This window comes from Melanotaenia boesemani, chromosome 7, assembly GCF_017639745.1.
Source record: "Melanotaenia boesemani isolate fMelBoe1 chromosome 7, fMelBoe1.pri, whole genome shotgun sequence".
NCBI classification, from domain to species: domain Eukaryota; kingdom Metazoa; phylum Chordata; class Actinopteri; order Atheriniformes; family Melanotaeniidae; genus Melanotaenia; species Melanotaenia boesemani.
The window spans coordinates 31,142,798-31,169,999 of NC_055688.1; the positions used below are offsets into that span (position 1 = coordinate 31,142,798).

At 42.9% G+C, this 27,202-nt stretch overlaps 1 protein-coding gene across 4 annotated transcripts in view; it reads right to left on the reverse strand.

Annotated features, from left to right (window-relative positions):
• The window catches only part of ebf1a (EBF transcription factor 1a), a 54,622-nt gene that overhangs the window by 14,078 nt on the left and 13,342 nt on the right, over nucleotides 1-27,202 (reverse strand). For all 4 annotated transcript variants that reach the window (XM_041990801.1, XM_041990800.1, XM_041990798.1 and 1 more), the window contains exons 7-10: nucleotides 11,071-11,152; nucleotides 9,237-9,378; nucleotides 6,803-6,933; nucleotides 4,947-5,073 (exon numbers count right to left, since the gene is read on the reverse strand). In XM_041990801.1, coding sequence (XP_041846735.1) covers nucleotides 4,947-5,073; nucleotides 6,803-6,933; nucleotides 9,237-9,378; nucleotides 11,071-11,152 — 482 coding nt within the window. The remainder of the gene's footprint in view (nucleotides 1-4,946; nucleotides 5,074-6,802; nucleotides 6,934-9,236; nucleotides 9,379-11,070; nucleotides 11,153-27,202) is intronic.

Consider the following 27,202-nt stretch of genomic DNA (forward strand, 5'->3'; position numbering starts at 1 on the left):
TCTCCAGAAGAGCAAATCAAAGCCAGTAAAACATAACTGCCATAAATAAATGAATAGATGAGCAACAGCCCTGGACTGGAGGGATTCACCTAGCAATCACCCACATCAGATCAGATCAATGCTCATGGAAATTTCATGAAGCCTAGAGTCCACATCGCTTCATATTTCACTATAATAACCCACAGAGCCGCAGGGGGAGTGTGTCTGAATGGGTGAAGGGGTAGGAGAAGGAGGAGAGAAGGCCTGGGTATAGGGGGAGTAAAATGGGGTAGATGTATGGGGTTCAAAGATGAAGAAGGGTGGTGGGAGGGGCTGACGAATAATTGAAAGGTCAGAATAGTGGACTTCTTCTAGAAACAGAAAGGTAGATGGAGAGATGGATAGAGGAGAAGGAAAAGGAGGATAGGAAACTACACTCAATGTCCAGTTGTCCTGTCTCCTTCTCCTCTTGTGTCACAACACTCTGCACGCGAGTGTAGTTGCAGGGTTAGGTAATTGGCTTTGAAGCTTGATGTTAACACCTTAACAGCCCCTCAGACAGCCGGTAAGGAGCTGATCATATCACAACCTTCTGTTTCTCTCTCTTTCTCACCCCCGCCCACCACCACCACCACCACCCCCTGTGCCGTCCTTCCCTCCCCTCTGCAGTCTCCAGTGCTCAGGTGTGATCTCATAAGCGCTGCCTGGCGATCGATGCCGCCAGTGGCAGGGGGTTCAATAGCCCTGAATTACGGCTTCATTTCTGCCTCCCCTCCTCCCTCCTTCTCTCTCCTCACACAGATGAGAGCGGCCCACCTCCACACACACTCACACTCTCACAACACCCCTACCAACTACTCACAATCCAGATCAATACCTTACAATCTAATTTTTATCCATTTTTCCATAAACCCTGAGATTGCGTTTATTTGCAGAATCCGACAAGCTAAATAAAGCATCGCTTGAACATGTCAGGGAGACTAATGCATGGCTGGAAATTCATACAGAGAAAACAGATGAGTAGAGCTTTCTGCTCCTAAAGCAAGGAAGAGGCTGAGCCTGAGAGAGGGGGAAAAGGAGGGAAAGATGGAGGCTCTACAAATCAATGGAGGTAAGGATGCTACTAGGAGGTAAGCTCTAGTTATGTACCGCAAAAAGTGCATGTCACCAGTTAACAATACCTGACAGCACAGATCCTCATGGGTAGAATGTAAATTTGGGAAAAATATTCTAGTTGGAAAGTTTGCGCTTGAATTAAGACACAAGAAAATACAAGAAACCATCCCCTCTAGTGCACACTGCTTATTCAGATGGGTATGAAATAATCTACATTCGAAATTCATTTACATCATCATCATGGAGCAGATGCTCCTGTAATAAGAAGGGAACATGCTAAAGAGGGAAGACAAGCCACATGGTGCAGAAAATTAATCTCAATTTTAGAAAAAAAAGAGCTGTGAATTTCCTTGCAGTTCAGATTGTGCACAGTAAATGTGAATATATGCAGCTACCTCAGCTGGCCTTGTCTCCAGCTGTAGACCAGCCGTTTTAATCAACAGCAGGCACCCACCCAAGCTCAATAAAAGGCGGCATTCACAAAATAGGAGCAAGACAAGTAATTGACCAGCTCGTGGCTGAACCCCATTTTATTGCCAGATGACTCTATGCTGCATTTGTGTGATGTGCAAATGTGCTCATGCATGAATGTAAGTGCATCTCCTGTGTATATATAAATGTATACACCTGCAAGTTTGAGTAAACTTTATGTATGTGTAAAACAAGATCTTGCATACAAGCAATATATTATATATTTAAAAGTGCTGATCCCATCTTTCTCAGTGTGTCATTATAATGCGGAATCTCTCAATCAGAACTTGCACATATCAAAAGTGTATACCACCTTTATGATTACTTAGGTGTCATCTGTGCTTCTCTCCTGTGTGTGCACTGTATAAAATGACAATTGACAGTCCTTCCTCCACTCTTAAAACTAATTTGGAGCACAGAGACAGCTGCACAGACAGAGAGAGATGTCAGCAGCAGCTGGTTTAAATTCTGTTCTTGACTTTTGTCTTTTCCCTCGCTGTCCCCGCTCCTGCTGGCTGCAACTGACTGATGTTTCCTACACACCTAATCTGCACTCATTGCTGAAAAACTACCCCTAATGTTTGTGCGCGTGCGTGTGCGGAAGCGTGTCGGTGCCAGCTTTAATGTGAGCCAGCAGAGGCTTTTAATATCAGCAGAAGCTGTGGTGGAAGCACTAAGCAGACAAGGGTGCATACTGAGGAGGGACAGGGGGGATTGCCTTTTGAACGACATTGGTGATTCATCAACTCCCCCAATCTATGGCCAGTATCCCTGTGTCTCACACACACAAACACAAGCACACACGAAGATGTATACACATGCACCCTGCTGGTGGAGCATTATCACTTTGTGTTACATGGAGAAAAGAAAGGAAGAGCTTCTCTGATGAATGTTGCAACGACCGCAATCCAGTAAAAGGTGATACACAACCAAACATGAAGATGCATTTGTACTGCAGGGAGGAGGGCAGGCAATGACCTGATAATGAGAGAGGGATAGAGAGGAGGAGAGGGAGATTAGGGAGAGCTCTCAGCCCCAGAGGTGGGTAAGGCAAAGGGCAGAGAGTGGAACAGAAGAGGGATAAGGGGATAAAAAGACGGGAAGAGAAGGGGATGAAAAACACATTCTTTTATTCTTATCAGTGGATAGCTTAATTGCCTTTGATGAGTCTAATTGGAGCTTTCTGAAGTCTAATGGCAGAGGAGTCCTCAGAGACAGCAGAAGGTACACTACTGTAATAGCTTCTCAGTGAATCTCATCTGCACCAAAAGTCCCCTACTTTTCTCCTCTGTCCAAAGTTACAGCTGAATTTTTGCCAACGTGGTGGCGGCTGGGTCTGGAATATCAATAATAACGCAGCCTATGGTGTGGGGAATAAACCTACAGACAGGGATATGAGGGTACGTGTGTGTGTGTGTGTGTGTGTGTGTGTGTGTGTGTGTGTGTGTGTGTGTGTGTGTGTGTGTGTGTGTCTTTTGGGTATGTTTGCAAAGCAGCAGTAGCAGCAGTATTGGGTATGTGTTGACTTAATTAGGTCTGTGAGCTGCTCGCTTTCCTCTCCTCAGCAGAAGTTGATTAGCAATGCCAGCTGTCCCCAATGTAATTCAGAGTGTGCATGTGCGTGTGTGATTGCGCATGCACATGTAAAATATGAGTATATGCATGTCTGATAGTGTGGGGTTGTGTTGATGTGTGCTAGCTGCCAGCTGCCACACAGTGCTGCCAATCCTCTATGATTAGTACCCACTGGCAACTGGGCTCAAACTGGTGCCAAACAGACCCAGGAGGGCAACATGGCCCATGGTAATCCTCCATCCCTCTCTCCTCTTTCTCATCCTCCCCTCTTTGTCGTCATTCACATCAGCTGCCTTTTTGCTCCAAATGCTGTGTTCTTTCTTTGCCGTCATCCTCCGCCCCTCATTCAATAGAATGAGGTTCCTCCTCTCTGGTATGGAGGTGAATGATGTGAATGTGAGAGGTACAAATACCTGCTAAGGGTTCATAGTAGTGGCTGAGGTATAGTGTGAGACAAGTAGAGTTCGGATGTCTGCCTCACCACAGCTGACTGCGTAGCTGTGAAGATGCCAGCACTTGGCAAGCGGCATCAGAGAGTATATGCTTAGCAGCAGCAGATAACCTCTTGCTATCTCTCACCTGTTGAGACTTTTCTTATATGTGCCTCTAAGACACAAAGAGAAAATGTAAAAGAGGAGGATGAAATTATTCAAAGGAGCAAGTTTTGAGTAAGTGAATGTGACAAGGTGAAAGGGTAGAGGGTTGGGAAGCGATGAGGTGATTATGTGCACAGTTCCTACATGTCTGGCACATTAAAGGCTGCATACGCACCTGCACACCCCACACGCACACAGTTCCATGAGTTTGGCAGACTGTGGTTTGTTGGAAAGCTCTAGTGTGACCCATCTTCCCTCTATTTTATTGATGCTGTTACTAGTCAACATGCATGTGCGTGCTTGGACTACATTCACACATATGTACAAACAAACAGAAGCATACTTTTGCTGTCTTTTCCATAAGTCCACAAACTGACTCATGGATGGATTTTGTACTTGTACTGTAATAAGGACACACACACAAGAAGCAGAAAAATGCGTGCTGGCGATGTGACTCACATGCACTCTCACAATTGTGATTTTGTCAAATGTTGGCAATTCCAGCCACGGCTTACTGCCTAAGTCTATCAGTGGTTGAGATTACAGACAGATTTATGTGATTCACAATCTCCCAGAGGAACTGTGGCCTCGCATTGGTTAATCACTGCTTCACATTCACTCTCTCTACCATTCTTTCACCGCACGGCTATAACTCTGATGTAACGCTCAAGCTATTCACATCCCTGAACTTGCTGTCAAAAGCTACAGTCACAGCGCAGAACTCTTCCTCTCTGAATCACACCTCAGACGGGGTTAATTCTCAATAATCCCAGTAATCAAAAGGTTAAACCTCCCCCTGACCTTCACCTGCACCATAAAAGAGGGCAAATACTTTTCCCCCTGCTGATCAGCAGGCTTTTACACTGAATTATTGAGTCATGTTATTGAATTCTAAATTGTTTAGCATGCACGTTTTTTTCCAGAAGCAGTGCAGGGTGATGACAGCATATAAAATGTTCGCCTCATCACTTTCAGCAGATATAGCACAAAAAGTGAGACTGAAAAAAGCAGTGTAAAGAATTTTTTATTGATTATAATGTGTTTTCTCCCAATGCTACACTTATGTGTTTTTTTCTTTTATGAAAATGAAAGAATCTGAGATAATATTGTATAAGAAAGGCCAAGCGATTGGTGGATTAAGGCTGCAGTTTCTCCTTAGATTGCACTGCAAATCTATGTTATTAGAAAAGGTTAGTTTTTAGGTTGTACCTGTGTAGATGAAACGTCCAGGTGTGCCTTTGCAGAACTGTTTAGATTTGTAGGACAGCGTGACTTCAACCACCCCAGGGATGTGTCTGGGCGGGGTCTGCACACGGATGGCATGAGGGGTGATCAACTGCAGAGGAGCAGAGGGCAGGCAGATTAATGCAATGAAACTTCATATCTTATCATGTGCCCAGGGGACTTCTCTTGGCTTGTCTCAACCCTCTCTGCCGCAGCTTTGACTTTCTTTCTTTGTATAATACGCCTGAAAATGATTTGTTAGTGCCAAAGCCCTCAGGTGGCCTCATAGCCCAAGGCAATGTCACTGTGAGGCTCAGGATGGTTATCAGTGCTGACACTGAGTCCGTAAAAGGGGTTCAAAAGCAGTTATCTGTTTATGAATAAAACACACTTTTCTCTGCATACATCTATTGAACGCAATAAGTAAATGTATGCTATGCTTGCCTTGGCTGTCCCTTTCTTTGTCTGTCAGCTGAAACTGTCTAGCTGCCATTAGCCACATAAAAGCACCACTGAGTCTTAAACAGACCCACTTAAAGTAGCTGATGAGCCCACTTGTATTGTATGTGTGCATATGCTGAAGAGTCTTTGAAGGAAAAATGGTAACATGACAAAACACAGACAAGACCTCGATGAGTGCTCGTTTCCTGCGCATTATAACTGAACTAGTACTCAAAGCTAGCAGCGCTCAAAAGCTATCAATGCTGCTGCTGGCACTTTGTGTATGAGAATGTGTGCGTGTGTGTTGTTCTAACTGTCCCTTTCATTGCTCACTTAGCTAGGCTTTCATTCCACCATTGTCTGGCCCCACTCACCTCTCAGCAAGATAATATAGGAGCTTTTTATAGAATTATTCCTTTACTAAAGAGAAAGCTGTTTAGCTGCGGCACTAGCTGACCTTCAGTTTCACACATACACTGCATTTACATTTTAGTTGTGGCAGATGCTCCTTACAAAGGGATTCATACTGTTCGATGTGCACAAGAAAGCAGATACAGAGGCAGCCTAATAAAAGACAGGCGGTAGGTAAACAGAGATGTGACAGAAATAAGAGCAACAGCAGAGTGAAATGAGATAGCAGGCTGCAGCTCAGGTTGTAAAATATTTCTGACATACAGAGTTACAATTAATCATTGCTTTCCCTAATAACTATTTATTACAATTTCTTTGTTACAGTCTTAGTCTACAAAATATAAATTAAATTATGAGAAAGTCATCAACTTACTTGTTCTTCAAACGGATTCAGATTTTTTTTTTCTGTTCTTAGCAACGATGATCAGCTAATGTGAATGTATGCAGGGTAATCATTGTGGGAAAGTAAAGCACAGATTTATTTGTACAAAAATGTGTTTAAGATGGTAAAAGTGCTTAAAATGTGCCTTGTAGCTGTTTCTACAAATTATAAGATTATCACATGTACTTTAATGCAAAAGCAACATTTTATTATTTTAGCTTTTAACACAACCAACTTCTAACTAAAGCTGCCTGTTATATGTGGTGATATATAATATATATATATATATATATATATATATATATATATATATAAATTTTCCTTCTGAGATTTGATGAATTAGAACATGGTGTTGAAAAGCAAGACCAATGTAAAGCAGAAATAGATCAAATGCGGACTTAAGAACAGTATGTGTGTACATATTTAGCCAAAACCAAGAAAAAATTATTTAAACTAATCTGCATTTATGCCTACAACATCCTTTAGCACATTGAAACATAAAAGAAAAATAAATAAATGGATTGAATAACTTTAAAGTCTTTAACATATTGAAAAAGTGGTTGGGCTGCCCTCATATGTTCGCCTGCATGACTAGATGATGACTGACCTCACTCCACACTAACATGGTTCCGAAAATGACTTGAAGGCCATCAAAGAAGTTGTCCCCAATGATGATGACTGTTGCGCCCCCTGTGGTCCAGCCTTCACTGGGGCTGATGGCTTTGATGCTGGGGGTTGCTGGAAAAAAATCAGACATAATAGATTAGGTGCTAACTAGCCTAATGACAGCCGAGAAAGGTCTTTGCCAATGACACCATGTACTGTCCCTTCTTCTTTCCATCTCTGTCTTTTACACACAGGCAGACACGCATAGATCACCTCTTGCCTCTCTCCCAGGGGTCGGGGGTGGACGTGGAATACTAATCAGAGTGATTATACGCACCCCGTTATTAAACATCACCCATGCCCTATGTGCGAGGGCAGCAGCGGTGAGCTTGTTTTATGACACGTGGCAAAGCGTGCAGGCGTGTAAATGTCAGGTGTGCTCAGTGTCTGATCAAAGGGCACGCAACCGGGGAACAGAACAGAGCCAACAGTAGCTCTGCCCTCTGAATATGGTGCCTTCATTAACCAAACACTTAGCTCTTGCTCAGCTGTCTGTTTCACATATGTGAGGTAGCCATCCCCAGCTACTGACCATGGAGCCCATGTGTACACTGGCTCATTTAGCATCCTGTTGGGAATATTTCTAAAGTGTTCTTTATTCTGTCAATATTTTTTCTTTGATGCATATTCTTTGCATCAAAGTAAAAAGTACAGGGAGTTAATAACAATACGCTCCATTTTCAATAACTGGTCCACAATGTGCTTTTAGACCTTATCAGTTAATGTTATGGACTTGGAGATTACTGGATGTGATTGAAGAAAAAAACAGCATTGGAAAAATACATGTTTATACAAGCTAAATCTCCTCTCCTTAACAGATATGCAGCTTCTCAGACATGCTGTAATTCTGGAAAGCGGCATAATCCACTTTAGACAAGGATGACTCTTTCCCTGCAGCCTTTCCCTGCTCTTTGCCTGACTCCCTGTTCTGTTGATCTTCCCCAACAAGCTGGAATGATATTTAACCCCCTGATACGCCTGCAGAGATCAGCGTTCACCGAGTAGCAATCTGTGGCCGTAATCATGGCCCTAAGATGCCTGCCTTTCACAGCCGCTGATATTATGTGAGCTCAATGTGCATGTGTGTGTTTATATGTGTGTGTGTGGATTAACCAGATGGTGGAACGTGAATCCATGTGATAGGATTATACTTTGGGGTGTTCCTCGGTGCCATCTGTTCAACTCTATGCACAGCTCATCTATTACCGCTTGAAACGAGCCCCAAAGTTGTGTTTCTCACCACAAATGCAGGAAAGGGGAACAACCAAAAGAAACTTCTGTCTTTTTTATGTCACTTTATATTTTCTTTATGACAAATTTCTACCCTTTCTGAACTTCATGCCTATAACTCTCCTTGTCCCCATCTGATTTGTTCGACAATTTTTACTGTTACTACTTTTAACTTACTGTACCAGGAAAACAGAGAATCAGAGATGAGGAAATTCCCAAACAAATCTCTCTGACACAGACAACATCTTTTAGTGTACAGTGTGTAGTTTACTTTCTATGTAAGATCTGACAAGTCCAATATGTCTCATCTTTGTGAACTTTTCTAATAATCAGTGAGACCAGTCACAGGGGCAAGTGGTCCGTTTTGTCCCTGGAGAACAGTCATTAGCAAGACTTAACCATAACATTCAATCTTAATGCAATCTGCTATAGGCCATCATGTAAATCCCTTCTTAGTTTTTTTTTTTCTTCTTTTTTTATCATTATCATCCCTGAGGTTGACTTTCCTCAAAGAAAAAAAAATATGTTTCTCTTATTCAATGTCTGGGAAATCGAAATGAGAAAATAACTGGATTAGGGACTTGGGAATCAGTGCAGGCTCCTAAATCATGTGCACATGTCATTATGAAGTATTAAAGGTTTGGGTTTGATGGTGCGGGGGTGTCTATGCGTGCGTATAGGCTTTTTAGTGCGTGTCTGGGTGTGTTTGAAAACCTGAGGGATGGGGAGTGATGGAGGGCTAGAGGATAAAAGCAAGTCTCCGAGGAAATAAAGCCAGTGTTGGCTTTAAGCAGAACAGACCTCATAAGACACATAGTGCTTATGTGAGGCACAGTAGAAGGCCCAGAAGCACAGACCTGAGGGGATCACGCCACAGGGGAGAGGCAGGAGACTCACTAGCTACCACTCATTCTTTAGCTCGAGTTAGAAACCCTACAAGAGAAGAGAGGGAGAATTCGAGAGGAAACAGGAGAGAGATAAGAAAAGAAAAAAAAAAAGCATGTTTGAGAGGAATACAGTGGAGACAGAGAGAGGGGTTGGGAGTGAAGCCAGACAGGGGGGGAAAGGGGAGGAAGAGGAGGGGAGAGAATAAAAAGACAAAGGAAGCTACATTACAGAGTTTCTTTTTTTCTTGCTTTTGATACCATGTTCCAGGTAGGAGGGCGTCCCTTCCGACGGGTCCAATCTTCGAGCTCGACGGCCATGTTTAGAGTTGTTGTGCACAAACATGTTGTCGGACACGGCCAGGACATGTCCCTCCACGCTTACTGTAGTCGACACTACCACCTGAGAAAGGAAAAGCGGTAGAAACCAAGGTGATGTTTATGAAATGTGCAGAAGTGTATTGCTGTTGGATGTACTGTGAGCAGGGCTAAATTATATAACAATCAAGTGCACAGTTTTACTTTTAAAAAATGTATTTATTCCTATCAGCCAAAAACTTAATAATTCTGTTGAAATGGACAATCAATTTCTATAATGGAATAACTGAGTGCTTTGCCCTTTAGGAAACTAACTGATTTTTTAATGTTTACCATACAGCTATACACACCCTGCAGTCATGGATCACTCTTGTTTTAGCTCTCTTTTGTTCTCTAAGAGAAATGTCAGAAATGTTATTTAAGGGAGTCTATTTATTCATCTGAAGTGTTAACTTGGCCCTTAAACAAAATGTAAAAAAAAAAAAAATAATTAAAAAACTAAATAAATAAAAACTAATTCTACTTATTCACTGTTTATAAATGTGAGATATATAAACATTTTAGTAGTGCATTTTTGTATTATTATTGTACCAGTGAGCAGGAGACAAGTATCAGATTTTGTACATCAGAGTTTTGAGACAAGTTTTTTACCATAAAATGATGCAAAAGGTCTCAAAAACTGTACATATCAAATATGATACATATGGCATTATGGGGTTAATCCTGAAATCATTTGCTGGTTGCAGCTGAAAACAAAACTATAAAGCTGATCCCTGCAAAATATAAGCTGAAGACCCTAAAGGCTCAGACATCGTTCTCCAGCAGATACACATTCACATGTTATAGTGATTTGCTGTCCCTTGGGGGCATTCCCAGAAAAATGTACAATCTGAGCTGTGGGCTGCTCTTCAGTGTATTGGTACTTTAGATCTGCTGTGGAAAAGACAGAAATCAAAGTGGAAAAAGATCCACTTTGATTTGTCATAAAACCACGTTTTCAAAACTAAAGATTGTCCCTTGCAGCTGTTGTCGGAACTTCTCAATCATGCTACTTTGCTGTATATTTTTTGTTTATTGTACACTTCCTTCTCTTTGTTATGAAATTGGTTGATGCCAGACCCTTAAGCCTCGTTTAAACTTTCAGCCATTCAGCATCTAACTAACACATACTCTCATATGTGGGGGGCTGAAAGCATCGCAGATGGATACCTCTGTAAAAGTGAAACAGCCTTAAATCCTTATGTAGAACTGTTACATGAAGTTTTGATTGGATTATCTGTAGAAAAAGAGTAAAGTGAATCAACCTGCATGGTTAGGTACTCAATAAATTTATTTTTTATAAATGAATTTGCCAAGTGGAAGAATTAATTGTGAAGGCATGTGCAGTTAATCAAACCATTTAACCTGCAAATCTAAGAGGCTTTGTGTTGTGGTAAAAAGATAAGTCATGCAAGAACACCTTAGTGTTCTTTGGCTCTCTAAAACTGCAGTTTTTGACTTTATAAATATTTTGTATTGAAACATTTTGGTATTGATTGATTTAAAGACAATACATTGCTCTCTTTGTTAGTACAAACTGTGCTGACTTTTTTTTTTTTTGGAAAAGCACCTTGTGAAATCCTCAATTTATTTTTTAAGGGGAGGGTGGGTATTGCGGTTCCTTCCAGTAAAATACTCAAAGACCCTTTAAAATACCAAAACTGTGCAGTTTTTGTCAATTGTACACTCAGACTGAGGTCCAATACATACTAAATGCATTTGGACATTTATGCGTCACCTGAAAACGCCTCATGTCTCGAGGGTTCCCTGCATTCTTCAGGCAGTTCTGGTTACACTTCAGGAAGAACTTGAGGAAGAACCTGCATTTGAAAAAAAACAGAGGAGAGAGAGAGAGAGTGAGATGTTGAAAGAAAAGCTGTGAGTAGTTAAAAGTTCAGAGTGAGCCGTTTTTTAATAAAGCACAAAAATACAGATAAAAACAAATCCAACTGCAGTGGCATACAAGCTTCATACTCTATCCAGCTTTCATCCATCAGCTGTTTATGACAATGGCAGTTTTCTATGTAAAAACAGCTCCAAGACAGTGAGTAAGGTGCTACCTTGTATATCCATCTCCAAGCTGCTGTCACGGCTTGCCATAAACTCACCGGGGCAGATGTAGCCCCCCCCCCCCCCCCCCCCCTTCCTCCAGCTGCACAGCCGTGTGACGGAGGTTGTGCTGTAGCTACTCTGCAGCATAGTGTTGCCATTCCTGCCTCTCTCAATCTCAGTGTGAGAGACCACATCAACAGCACCTGCCATGCATTATTAATAGGCTGAGATGGCAAGTATGGCTACCCACATCAATACTTAATGAGAGAGGGAGGAGGAGTAAAGGAGAGAGTTGGGGTTGGTGGGGCTGGAGGTGGGTGGGGGAGGGGGGGGGGCTGGGCTGAAAAGCAAAAAAGGGGATGGCTGACAATTTATTCCCTCGCCCCACCTCAAGGCTTAAGGTGGCCTGACAACTTCTTCTGTAAGTGAAGCTGCAGCATTGTACCTCTCTTCACTTTGCCATCTATACTGTCTGTCTCTCTGGAAAAAAAAAAAAAAAATCAAATGAACCACAAAAATAAACAGCGCTGTGTACAAATAAACAGGAACCCTCAAAAGGGGGAAAATAAAACTACAACATTTCCCGCCCCCACCCCACCCTCCTCCTCTCTTTGAGGTAGCTCAAAGAAGTGCTGACAGCTGAAACTGCTTACAATACAGATCTCCACCAGCCAGAGAGAGAATCACTCCTTTGCTCAGCTTTTCTTTCATATGTCTTATTTTCTCCCCACTGTTCATTTGTTATGGCTACGATTCTGCACTGGGCAGCGCGTTTGGAGCCAACTGCCTTAGATATAAAGACGCACGCGCATCTCAAACACACGCACATTGACATGTCAAGAGGAACACAGTAAGCAGTGGTGCGCCTTGGACAATTGTTTCATCTAGACAGAAAAAAAGGAAAGAATAAAACAAGAAGGCTAAGAAGATAAATGCACAGAGCAAAGTTCTGTCTCATTTCAAGGGCCAGCCTACTGCTGTGTGCATTACAAGCATCTGATGTAACACAAGAACTGGTGGATTTATCTCCAACAGCTTTAAAATGCATGACAGCTGGTTAGTGGTGGATGCTCCTCTTTAAGTGAAGAAGAAAAAGCTTCTTATGATCTCAATAACAGACTGTCTTTTTCTGCTGCTCTGTTTTTTCTTTTCTTTTGGCTTTGTTTGTGCTCTGATTTATGATCTTGTTGGCACAAGAGGCCAAATCTGAATGAGAAAGGGGGTATGGAGGCAGAAAGTGAGAGGAGGTAGACGGTATGTGAAATCTGAAAGGAGATACAGACCTCCTGTATATTTTAGAAGCTGTAGGCCAATATCTCAATAATTCATGAAGCAGAAAGATGGAGGTTTTTTCCAGTGGCTGTTAGACCCCACAGACTGAGGGTCTCCCAACTTTCTTATCTCTTCGAGGTCAGGGAGCAGCCTCACAGACAGCTGTGGACTACATCCACTTGTCCAACATATTCCACCTTCCTCACTGCACCTCCTGTTTAATTCATTGATTCCACTCTTTCTCCAACAGCTCTTCTGCTTCACTGATGGATGGATAATGGATAAGTGGAAGGAGGAAAGTTCAGGTCGTCTGGGTCAGAGATGACCAAATCTGGGGGTTAAATATTAGAGTTTGGAGAAGGAGGGAGGATGAGATGGGGAAAAAGTAACTTCTGAGACAGTGAAAAAGTCAGCAAGCCTCACTACTGTGCTAAAAGTACGCATGTCCTCTGGATCTCCTTCATACGCTGATCATCTGATTCATTATTTACATGACTTAAGGTGTCTGGAGTCAGCCACATGGAAATACTACAAAACTGCAGTGAGTTGATTCCTTTGCGTTCTGTCTCGTCTCCACTGGAGCCAAAATACTGGAATTACCACGACATGCATTTACATGGATCAACAGTGTTAGTGTGTGTTGGAGTGGCAGTAGGATGGATAAAGAGCAATGTGTGTTGATATGTAATAGCAAAGAGATTACAGCACGGATTTATGGATAATCTGATTGACAGCTGACCGCTAAATATGAGCAGATAGCTGACAATAGCCTGTAATTCTATAATTTCTTCTGTTTTGAGCTTGCTGTTTTTGTGTTTTTTGCTTTTTTGACCAATAATTGATTTATATCAGGGAACATCTGCAGCCATGTCACCAGCAGGTCCCTGAGATCTGATGATCAGGGTCTGGTGGTCATGCAGCAAACACGGTTAAAAAAAACAGGCAGTGCTTTTGCAATAGTCTCCTACTCTCTGGAACTCCCTTCCTCTGAGGCTGAGGTCATTAGGTGATCTATTTTATAAAGCAGCAAACAAAAAAGCCACCTTTTAAAACTGGTTTTAGTGTGGCTTTTGTTGTTTTGTCCTATATTTTCTTGTTTATTCTATTTGTGAAGCTCTTTGTAATTTTTATCTTGATAGATGCTATATAAATACAATTTCTCTTTATTTTATAATAAAGAAAATCTTTTCTTAATAATTATTACTCAGGCCTATCGAGCCCTGCGGGGTATAAAGAAAACACAGTACCAAAATGTTCAAATAAGAACCTATTGGTTATGCAAAGCAATAATGGCATGATTTCTTTTTCTAGGTTTGCAGCACCAGACAGATGCACAAATCCAAATCAGTCTGAAACCTCTCAGTTCATTTTCTTACCCCAAAAGGTGTGATCAGCGTATAGAGACCAAAACTACGCTGAATGCAGCTGAACAAACTTATGACTCATCAAAGTAAGGAAACATTCAGCATGGCACTGAGCAGATATAGTTAACAACTGAATGAATAAATAAAACTTGAAAAACATCAGTATTTATTCTTTTATATCTTTTAATTTGTATAATCTCCTCTGAAGACATCCTTTTTCTGTTGTCTGGAGAACTTACAGTCTCCCTGTTTCAATCATTGCTTCCACCCTGCTTGTATTTGAAATTCACTGGTTTAGAGCTCTTATAACTATGCAAGCTCCAAAGCTACAAATAATACTAGTGCAAATTGCTGCTCCGGCCGGATTAAATGAAATAAAACCATTTTGTTCTCACGTAATTACCCCTAAATCCAGAAATGGGTGTGGAAGTGAATTTGTGTAAATAACTGCTTGGCCTCTTTAAGCCTCGTGGTGTTAAAAAAAAAAAAAAACTAAAAACAAAAAAAACAGAACAAATACACACATGCAGCCGGTTGCCTTGGTAATTTAATGATCTCACACTTTCATCATATCATAACGGGCATTATTTGTCACTTTGGAGCAATTAAACAAAATCACCCCCTGACCATAAAAAACAAAACAAGGAAAGCAATTATAACACAACTTTTAAGTAATCCCTGTAGCATCTAAATATGATTACTGCAGTGATAAAGATTGTCTAAGTGATTAGCTAACAACAAGCAAGCCTCCGAGGGACAATTCTGTTATAGTTTCTAATAATTTTCTTGCATTAGCCACAAATGAGGTAAAGTGTTGTTTTTCTTGTCAAATTTAACATGGATAACTTAGAGCTGTATTTTTCTCTCCCTTTGCAGTTTTAGTTTCCTACTTTGTCATTTATCATTCTGCATATATTATTTCATTATTTTTTGCCCCTCCTCTCTCTGCTTTCTCTGTTTTGTTCTGACGCCAATGTGCTGTTTAAAAAAAAGAAAAACTTCGGCTGATGCCGTAACTCAGCCCTCTTTTCCCCCCTCCATCCATTTCAGCTGTACAGATCATCTCCACAAGAAATGCACTGTGTCTGGCTCCTAATATGCTTCATGAGGTGTGTAATTCACTGTGCTCCGGAGGGGAGCCATTTGTCTCGGGGGTTAACTAAGTGACACAACAGCACTTCCCCATGCCTGTTAGCACTGTGGGACATGTTGAACTAATCTAGGCAGGTAGAAGGATGGGAGATCCTGCACTTTGGCAATTAAGCCTAAGATTTGTTCAGGAAATCGATCTTAATGAAGTCACATGCAAGCAAAGATTAAGCGCGAATACTTGTGAGCAAATACAATGCTGCTGCTCAAGAAAGGAATAACAAATAGGCGTCAAAACTGAAGTTGAAGTCTGGCGCTCTCACTGAATCAAGTATCTTCCTCGTCTGTTGCTTTGTGTGTTTTCTTTCCCTCCCCTTGTGTTTCATTTCTCATTTTCTTTCCTTCCTGTGCAACTCTTTCTTTCGCTCTTTCCGCCATGCATCACTGACACTTCAACCAAGAGCCTGACTGGCTTGTTTTTGTGGTGACCTGTCTCCCTGCCTGCAGTATATGTTTAAGCATGGAGGCACACACTTGCACAATCACACATACACACACACTAATTTAGGGAGATTTATGAGGGGGGCCTTACACCAGGAGCCATACAGGCTGACCCCAGGGGTGTAGGGGGGCACTTGGTGGGGGAGGGGGGCTGGCTCCACAGTGGGGGGACATTAATAATCCAGAACCAGGTCTGTCTCTGGGTCTGGCCTCGGACACCAGGCTGTAACAGGCTGCAGTGGCCCAGTTCAGACAGACGAGAAACATCCAGTTCTACAAATCACACTGATAGAGACAGAGATTTGGTTTTACTAAAAAAAAAAAAAAAAAAAACAAGAAAATAACTAATAAGATCTGAAACAAAACGAAGCAAACTAAACACTCAGGAACACTGACGTAGATAGAAAAGGACAAACCCCCTCACACACATACACAAGCTTAACTTCATTCCTTTGGAGTGCTCCTCCTCAGAATAGTGGTGGGCACCTCTATATTGCCTTCATGTCTATCTTAAGTGTCATGATTTATTCAAATAGAACATCTCACTGCGCTGAAAAATTCATTTCCAGCTCACTCCATGCATCGTCCCATCTTCCTCTTTATCTCCTTGATGTGTGTGCATGTCATGTCAGCTGAATTTGCCCCGTCGTTAAATATTTCTCAGAACAAATGGACCCTGGAGGAGGGAGACGGTGGGTCATGGGGGATCCATGCTGTGTCTTTGCCGCTCTGGGAGCGTCCCCGCTTGGGAGAGATCGTTGCTCTCCTCCCCTGTAGCCGAAGCTCCAGTCCCAGCTTGGGGACAGAAGTCCCAGAGACACTTAACCAATTGTGTTTCATCCATTTCATCCAAAAAGGATCATTCAAAATTCAACTGAGAAATTGTCCAGGAAGCATGGAAAGACAGGCGACGAGGTTTTCTTCAGCTTGGGAGGAGTGGTGGATAAAAGGAGTGCTCAGTTCAACAACTTGTCATCTGATAATATTGCTACCTGTGGGATAACTTTAAACTGCAGCAACAGGGGAAAAAAGGCAACCAAATAAACATCTGTGCATGTGTGTGTGTGTATGTGTTCATGCATCAAAGCCATGATGAATAAGAGGCTGTCTGGGTGATGGACAATCTTGGCAGGCGGTGCTGATTGAAACACTTCCTCTGTCGGGCCAGGCCCATTAATCTGATGGAGACAGAGACAAAGAGAGAGAAGGAGAGAGGCTCCAGGCCCCCAGAACACAGGAGTAATGAAGGGTCCTGGTCCCCCTCACCTCAGTGCTGTCCTGCCATGCTGGGACGCTGTGCTACCCTGTCCAGCCCCAAACCTTGCCCTCTTGGGACTGACCAGTGAATAATGGCCCTGTCATCAGCCAGGGTAGACACCGCTGCACAGCCGAAGGGTGTGTGTGACCGCGTGAGTGTGTGTGTCCAGCTGTGTACCTCCCCGCATAGTCCTTTACCCTAACTGTTCTCCTTTCTGCCTTAGTTGAAGACTGATGCATTCATATTGAATAGTGTTGATTTAAGCACACGTTAAACTTAATGCATAATGCATCGACTATATATAGCTTGATAAAGAGCACAGTGTCAACTCGGGACCAGCCCCATACATTGTGTGGATGAATGTGCTGCTTGCAAAAGTTCTTTCTTTTTGTTCCATTTAAGCACCATATTAAATCATAAGTATGACTATGACTGTACACAGGCTCAAGGTTATGTTTCTAAATGCAGCAGGATCAGAAATCAAAAACTTAATTAGTGTGCCATGTTTGTTCCTGGGTGAAAAGTTGCTCCCTTCGATGGGTCTTGAGGGAGGAATATGGAAGCAGAAAGTGGAAAAGACCGAGAAAAATGTGAGACAGAAAGAGTGAGTGTGACGGAGGGAGAGTGATTTTGAGCAAAGACGAAAGGCTTCCCATGGTGAATGCTTGTGTGTTTGTATGTGTACATACATGTGCATGTGTGTGTTTTGGCCTTGCTTCCCTCTGTGTTTATCAAACATATTACAGCTCCTTCTAGATTCCTCACCTGCACACCCCCAGCCTGCTACATATGGCCCACCAATCACAAAATAAGGAATCATGCATACATTAGCATAGCTAATGGCCTACCCTCTCCATTTAATATGCAAATTTCCCGAAACATTACTGAATGCCTTCTGTTCTAAATGAATAAATTTGAATCGCAATTAGAATAATCCTTTATAATTAATGAAAACTGTCAATTTTGGTTCATAAGTAATTTGATTAAAGTGGTGATGGGACACTTATGAAGTTCATTGAGCTGCGAGGAGTGTAAGCACTCACTTACACACATATGCATGTAAACACACACAATCTATAAGACAACCAACAGCGAGGCTGCATTATTGATGACGACGATTAATAAACTTATGAAAGTGGCTGTCACGCAAACCAGACCTTCCTATTTTACTCCAACACAACTTCGTTCTTTTACCACTGTGGAGAAACAACAGATCAATCACGCCTTTCTGCAGCTTGACAGACAGGGAAAAGTGAGGAAGTGATTGAAGAGGTTTCCTGGCCTCGTGGTGCTGTGTCAGTGGCCTGTCTGTCCAGCGGGAGACACTGATGGACTGTCGAAGCAGAGAGAGAACAGCAGGCGCACATGCCAAGTCGTTATAAGGGTCTGAAATGCTGTTGTTTCTCACAGGAGGATGGGGCAGTGATGCTGTTGGTTGCGCTTTATCAGTATATAATAGCATGTTAAGAGGAGCAGGAAGAGGGCGGTGTGTGTCTAACCTCTCATCAACGCCCTCTTCTTTAGCTTCCGCACATGCTGTGCTCTGCTGGTGCTGAAGCTTATGAGGGTGTCACTAGAATTAAGGTCACTCAGCTGTGTGAAATTATTGCAGTGTGCAATGCACGTGCGTCCCTTGCACTTGTGGGGTATGTATTTAACTTTTGTAGCTCCAATGTGTGCATGTGAGTGCATTTGCATCGCTTTAACCCAATAATAATGGTCCAGATAGTGTAGAGCCTTGCAGACTAATTAGCCAAATCACTGAGAAAATAGTCGCTTGCTAATTAATGAGTATTATGGCATTTCAGAAGTCACTGCTCTAATTGGGGGGAACTGAGCCTCAGATTTCCATACTGCAGTAATACTGGCTTTATCCATCCATCTAACTGTTGGTCTGCCTACCCACTTGGCATGCTTGCTTTAAAACACAGTTCATTTGTATGCAGACAAAATAATTATCCCCCAGTTTTTACATGCACACAGGAGTGTACATCATGTTTATACACACCGCCAACTTTCTACACTTAACTCAACTGCACCATCAGTCTCCCTATAACCCCAAGGAGACATAGCACAACACTTTTCACATCTGACCCATTACCTTTCATATTAAACTGATTAAATGCCTTTATATTGCTTGGAGAGGAACAAAACCCTGATGCAAGTGAATTGGCGAGTAATATAATCCATCTGAATAATTCCTTTCTTATTTTCTATGTGTGCGTGTCTCCAACCAGCCCTGTGATACACATGCATACATGCATATCCCCTACAGACTCCTCTTAACCCTATCAGACACTGAGACAATCAAAACAGATTTGCATTCAAATGCCACATGCTCGGTATCAAATATCAAATCAAGCTCAAGTCGCTGAGACAGACAGACAATCGCCTCCTCCCTGCTGCCTCCACCTCCCCTCCAGCACCTCCTCCTCCCTTCTCCCCTCTCAGGGTCCCAGGGACTCCTATTCTCCCCTAGACCAGCTCTGTGGAGGAGTGACAAGCTGTGGCTGGTGCTTGATTGACAGCCTGTTGATGCTTCTTTTACGCACACACTCACGCGCACACATAAAATCGCTTTACATTCGCCCTCCACCACCTCCCCCTGCTGGTGTTCTGGTCTGGATGTCGGTGATAGCCCCTGGGCTAGTGCCCTGCAGGCTGCACACTTCTATACATACAAATCACAGCGCGTCAGCCTCATGAATGGACCCATTTTGACTTTGTCCTTGTAAAGTCAGGCCCCCTTGAAGCAGGCCGTATCTGCATCCTGCCTTTTTCCTTACTTTCCCTCTCATTCTTATATGCATACTGGCAAAGGCAAGATGAAACTCTCCAAGCAGTTGTAGCATACACACACATATGGACAAACACACACACACACACACACACTGGAAAATGGCACATTTAAATGTAGTGCTAATGGGCAGCGCCTCACAGGAGAAGGGTATAAATACATCAACAACAACACAATCACACCGACAATCCACACACATCATAACAGCCAGGAGCAGGGGCCTAATCTCACACACTCAGCTAGTACACCTGGTTAATGTTAAGAGGGCAGTTATAGTCAATTACATTCCCATATAATGCATAAACCTCCACCCTGCCAGAGCAAGGAAAGTAATTGAAAACAGGCGCGGAACACACTGGGGTCCAGGCAAAAAGTCAGCTTCCCACCCTTGACTTTGCTGTGTGTTATATGTGCTGTCTTCCCATGCCATATTCCAGAGTCCTGAGGGCAAAATGTAAGGGGAAAAATGGGTGGGGTTGCCATTTAGATATAAGGCAGCAAAAGAGCAGAGGAGGCTATAGCATCTTATGAGGTGGTGGAAAGGAGGAACAAAAGGAATTGGACGGGGAAGTCGGTGAGGGCTTTGTCTCCCAGGTGAGGTCCGGGGGAGGAAGCAGTTAGGGTCACCCCGAGAGGGTGGCGGATGGTTGGTGGCGGTGGTGATGTTCCATTTGGGAAAGGGTGGGGGAGTCGAGGGGAGACAGCAGTTGTAAGTGGGAGTTTGAGACTGACAGGTGACATTACCCTGCGTCATGGCTGGAGGGACAGAGGGACAGAGGGCGCGATGGTTATCCAAGCAGAGAAATGTCACTGTCCAGACACCACTGTGACACACACACACACCAAAACAAGAGCTGCGAAGACACACACTCACTCACAAGCACACAAAGATCCAGGACAAAGGAGTCTGGAGTCTTTGAGAATGAAAAAGGCTGGCTACAGTGTGCAGAGATGGAAAGATTACATCCTCTCCATTTAAAAAGGAGATTTAGAAAAAAGAGACAAAGAAAGAGAAAAGGCTTAGAATAACTATACTATTACAAGTCAACAACTTTGCATTTATTCATATTACCTGCTTCCTACACATTAGCTCCCTTTTGTTAAGTTGGGTCTTTCTTTGCATATTTTCCCCTCTTCAATCTGTTCTCTGCCGTTTTCATTAAAGCCTTTCCTCATTTTTTGGCAATGCTTATAAAATGTCCATATTGCTGCTCATTCGACCCCATTGATTTAGTGTTTGGTTAAATATTCACGACTGTGGATGCAATTAACATGCTGTTAATGAATAATTGATCGCATCTTAAGCGGCCATAAAACTCATGCATATTAATAATTGAAACAGGAAATATAAAAAAAAAAAACAACCTTCCTTGTTTTGCCTCAATCAACCTTATTTCATTTTTCTTTCTTTTTTTTTTTTTTAAGTCAGAAAGGCATGTTGAGAGTATTTGTGGTGGAAAAGTGCAGCTATGAGTGTGTGTTTGTGTGTATGCATGGCAAGCAGACAGGAACCTGAAAGTGATATGAGTGCTATGCAAATGCCTCCCGTAAACACCGCTTTAACAACTCTTACATGCATTTAAGCTGCCTTTGAGTACATCCATTTCCCTCATACATACATCTCAGTAGTGTGTCTGTGTGTTTGTGTCGGTGTAATGTGGAGTACAGTGCAGGTGAGCGTTGTGTTGACAGCCTCATTGTGACAGAGGCAGTAGCTGCCGGTTATGAGAGGCAAGTGTTTACCACGAGTGAACAGAACAAAAAAACAAATCTAGCGAACACGGGAGGCTTGTCAGCGAGAGACTGGAGATCAGTCAGCCAACAATGAGCTTTCCGCTCCCACTGTGTCTCTACTAGCTCATGGTTATAGGCTGATGTCGCCCCTGGCGCCTCCCTGGATCCTGGTGGGTGGAGAACAATTGTGTAGAGAGGCAGATGGGGGCGGGAATCAGCTTCAATGTGCCTCATATTAATGCGGCGGTGCACCTGTGGTCAGGTAAACAGTCACTTGCCTTCCTTTGCATGAGGGCAAAACTGTATATTTGTGTGTATTTATGCAGTTTTGGGGGTTAAATTCATTATCAGTATCCTCCTCTCCTAAACCACTCTAAAATGCCATGACATGAAAAATACATCCCAGGAGCAGCCGCACACTCCAGGAAAACACCAATTTACATCACTGCTTGTTATTTATTTAGCACACAAAAAGCACTAGAGAACTGTATATGTGTGTGTGTTACCCCCCTCTAACTCCATCTCTGGCACCTAACTAAGTACTTTGCAATGTTGGTGCCTTGGAGCTAAAAGTGACAAGCCGTCAATTGTGTTCCAATATTAACCCCCCCGCCCCCCTTTTTTTTGTGTCTGCATGTGCGTCTTCTTCCCTGTGATGTTGGTTTGATCAAAGAAGCAGAACTTTGGTAAAAATAACCAGAGAGTGAGATGGAGGACACCATGCTGCTTACAGACTGATGAACGACGGCCAGTTTTTCCACAAAACAATGTCTTCCTTTTTCTTTTTTCTCTCTCCTTCTCTGTCTCTCTTCTTTCACTGTCTTAAACAGACAAACATAAAGTGTTGGCTGAACACGTTTGACTGTATCCTATACTGCCTGGCACTAAGCAATAGTTCATGGAGTGTATAGCATACAGTTTTATGGTGCAGGAAGAGGTTCTGTGATTAAGCTTTTTATATGAAGAGGAAGACAGCTCTCGCCAACATTTTTTTTGTATTATTCTAAAGAGTGACTGAAATGAGGCTGGCTAGGGGATAAAAGTGAGAAGCAGACCACCAGAGAGACTGAGTATGAAAGGGTGATGCTCAGAGTGTGTGATTCATCTTATCTTCCCAGGTTCACTTAGCGGTGAAGTTCCTCAAACTACAACTACAAACTGCACCTTCAGTCATCAAAAAGGGCGGCTGCAGGGAACAGGATGGAGTGAGCATGAAGAAGAAAACAGAGGGAGTAAGCACAGACGCATACAGATAGAAAGGAAGAAAGAAAAAAAAATTTGTGGATCTCTCTCTGTGGCTAATTCTCTGGGTGTGGGAAAGCAGAGCACCTAACACAGGTTGGCCTGGTTTCAGTAATGAGTTTGATTCTTCTCTCTGCCTCCTCGGTTTCACTAGGGACCAAGACTGCATAATAACATCCTTCACACACACACACACACACACACACACACACACACATACACAAACAGGTCTATGGGGAGCTAATTATTCTCACCTGTGTTAATTATTGCTGTAAGCCAATCAGTGGACTCTGTGCTAATTAGGCAGTGTTAGGTCTGATTAGTGTTTTGCAGCAGGCCCACTCAAACTGTTATCTACCATACTAGTTCCCTCAGGCAAAAGAGGGGAGAGAAGAACAGGTGGATGCTTGCCCTGTGTATGTATCTCTGTGTGTGTGTGTGTGTGTGTGTGTGTGTTCATCCTTAACGATAAATAACTGAAGGACAGCTCAAATTCAAAATAAAACGAAGTCTTATCAGTTTCTTTTCAAATTAAACTTCTGTTGAACACAACAATGCATGCCATCAGTGCAACTAGTCCCTGCCCTCTCAGTTAATTGGCCCTGGTTTGGGGTCATTTCTTTCATCTGGACAAACTGTCCCCTTGCCCTTTTAGTTAATGAGGGCTGATCCAGGATCAGTTCTGTCACTAATGGCTCTGTTTTTGCCAGGATAACCCCTCAAATTGATCCGCCCATCACACATCACACAACCCCCCTATCCTGACCCAGGAGTGCTACATGTGTGGGCATGTGTGTTTGTGTGTGTGTGTGTGTGTGTGTGTGTGTGTGTGTGTGTGTGTGTGTGTGTGTGTGTGTGTGTGTGTGTAAAAAAAAAAAAAACCCAAAAAAAACAGAGAACTGAAGGGGAGGGGGGGCGGGTATATAAATGGGGGTTCTGTGGATGACCTCCCAGATGAGGAGAATGAAAAAAAAGGAGAAGCAGGGCAAAGATGAGAAGAGGAAGAAGAGGAAGAGGGAAGAAAGAAGGAGCAGGAGGCTGGAGGAAACCTTTCTCTTATGACACCATTGATTTTCCTTCACAGGCCTGAGCCTGTCACTACTGAACACTTGGTCCCCAGTTCTACACACACACACACACACACACACAAAATATATATATATATATATATATATATATATATATATTCAAACTCAGTGCCCTGACCTCCACGTGTGCCTGCTGGTCCATACTGGGTCTAATGACACTGGGGCCTCCCACAGATCAATACTAAGCTGTCACTCAGCTGGCAACCGCACACACTTGCACACACATGCACACACAAAAGCAGTCGGACAGATGCAGACACACATACACCCACATGCAAGGTGGGGTATGCGTTTGCACATTTGTGTATGCTGGAAGCGATGTTTTCTACAACCTCAGCAGATGCCCTCTTCCTCCCCCTCGGCTGACTCTCCCCCACCTACACACACACACACACACTTTGGACCGAAGCCATATTCTCTCCCCACAGCCGTTTTCTCACCCTCCTGCCGCCTCACACTGAGTCCTGATGTAATATTGATGAATGAGGATGAAGGCCCTATTCAAAGTGATAGGCCCTTGTGATTGTAAATTATAAACTGCCATCGATTTCCCACACCTGCCCACATATGCGTGCATGTAAATACAAACATCTCACAATAGATGCACAATTCTGAGCTTTTGCCCTGGAGGGAAGGAAAAGAGTATGTCTCCCTCATCTTGTCTTCTGCCCCATCATTCACCATTTTCCCCTGCTTCTCTTCTTCTTTCCAACCCCCCCTTCATATCCTCTTGCCTGCTCCTCAACAGTCTCAAGCACCCATCCGCCGCTCTCCATACACATCTCAAGTACCACTTAGAAAACCAGACTGGAGCTTGAGCCAAACTCTCCTCTCTCAGAGTTTCTGTGTGTGTGTGTGTGACTTTTGTAGTTTCGAGATCAGCAAATAAAAACATCCTTCGCATCCCTTTAATTCTGGACAAAGAAGATAATTTATGTCCGACTAAAAATCTGTTGACTGTGAAAAGCCCTGGATAAAAACATTTGTTTGTCTCTGTTAAATCACTAATTATAGCCTGGCACAATGCGGGGCAGATGCGGGCTAATTCACCATTAGGCCGTTTGGTGTTTATTAAACTTTTATAATGTGATCACTCTGATAACGGCACAATTGTTTCCCTGGGCGTGTGTGATTATAGTGTTGTACTCCTCTGTCCCCTTGTAATGTCTCCCGTTGAGTGCGCATGCTGGTGGGTATGTGTGTGTATGTGTGTGTGTGTCTTGGAGCTGGCGGAGTAGTGTTTTCCATTTCTCATTAGAGTGGCACAGACTCCTGCTGCAGGGTCAATGGAAGGGGGAGAGGGTGCGTGAATTTGTGTGTGTGTGTGCAAGGTTTTGTGTGTGTATGTGTGTTTGAAGGGGAGTGGGGTGGTAATGAGCACAGGAACATAATACTACGGCGTCCATTAATGCTCTGAGGCAGTGACATTAGGCATACTTAACTAATAGAGCCAGTCTCTGCAATTACCCACTGTTATCTCTGCAGCTTTAGAGGGGAACCGGCTTTAATAAATGTTTGTAGTAATGTGATAAATGCCAGGTTTGCTCATTTGTAATCTACACTGTGGGACAAGGGGAAGCGGGCGGATCTAATTGTTTTCCTCCGGATTGGAGGATGTAGTTGAGTTCACAGAAGTCCTCTGCAGTGAGAGAAAAAAGTCTTTCCTTTTCAGGATGTATTTCTCCAGGTACATCTCCCTCTGTGTTGCCTCTCTTTCTGTCTGCCTCTCTCTCATCTCTCAGTGGGGTACTGTTACAACCATCCTCCTGTCAAACACAGAAAAGCAGTCCATACCCGACGCTCACTATCATGTCTCTGCCTCCTCTTTTTCCTCTCCTCTCATCTTTCTTTCATCCCGGCCCACATCACAGGCGCTGCCGTGATTGTGTGTGTAAACATCTTGTCATGCTAACATGGGCGTCATGACAGAAGAGAGATGCGCTTCATTACCGGCATGCTTGTAAGTTTGTCTTTGTGTTTGAACGTGCCTCTGTGGGCTATATGTCTATTCATGGGTGTGTGCGTACTGAGGTCAATGCAGACTAGATGTACAAACTGGATTTTTGTTTTCTTTTACAAATTTGACACAGTTAAAAAAATAGTCTGTGTTAGAGTCAAGAAAAAGCTTCTTCGAACTCCTCAAACTAATGGAATATCTAACAAGCAAGTAATCACTTGCTACAGAACAATTTTGCTTCTCACACTTCACACACCCTTCATTCTTTTGGCAGTAAATCTTCCCTGTTTGTGCGGAGACAATAGCCAGAGGAAGAGGGAGAGGTGCAGTATGAGAAAAAAGAAGGTACAGGGAGAGAGGCAGAGGAGAAAGCAGCACTGTTAATTGTTTTCCAGAAAAAGGTTGCAAAGGTCTGTGCATTTGAACTGAATGTCACCTCATGTAAATCACAGCTCCCGTGCTGGAGAAGCCAATAACTGGGATAATTAGCGGGACTCTTCCTCGCAGATCGAGGAAGAGCTCGCTGCTGAGGAGGAGGAGTGTTCAAACAAGAGGAAGATTCCAAGCGTGATTAACCAGAGGAACCTTCAGAGTTAAATCTGGAGTTTTGAGTGGGAGGACCAAAGCAAAAGACACATAGACAGAGGGGCCAATAGAGAAAGAAAGATGAATAAGAAGAGAGGCACATGGATGAAAAAAAATCTGAGAAACAAACAGAAAAAGATACAGAAGAAAAGGAAAAGAGTGAACATTCCTCTCAGCGAGGTCAAGCCACTCGGTAAACAAACCAACAACGTTAGCAGCACACACACATAAAGGGGTGAGGCGGTGTAAAACAACAAAGTGTCTGAGTCGATTGCCTACGCCTTACTTTGTCTCCCCTCTTGAGTTACATAAACACAAACAAAGGCCTTTAAATTCAGCTCAGCTTTTTGAAGTGGAACAGTGACATGTGCCTGGGTCTCATTTGTTGATGATTAATGCAAAGCAAAAAGAATATATTAGGAATGTAAGAATATATCATCCCTTTGATGGAACAATGCTGTTGACCATAATTGTCTGCATGCTGACGTCCCTGCTTTACATTTAATTATGGCAGAGATACTCCCTTGAAGATTTCCTTTTGTCTCCTAACTGTGCAGCTCAAATTAGTCAAGCTCAATGTCACATAAATCATAAATAAGAGTAGATATGAAAAAGTTGGTCTTGGAGAGAATGATGGTTTACAAAACAGCCTATCTAAGTTTTTCTTTTCATGTTTTCAAAGACACTTAAAAATCATCCTGGAAAAAAGGGAAACCATACACCAGCTAATCAGTACTGGATTTACTGTTATAACTTTGTTACGAAATCTCTGCACCAGTATCACACAGCACACTTGTCCCCTCCTGTCTCCCCCCATGCCGTGCAGGTTTTCCTTCCATTGTGACATGTGAAACTGAGAACGCCGCTCACAGAGCCTGGCCAGCGATCCATTCTTCCTGGACAGATTGATGGAAAACAATCAACAGAGCAT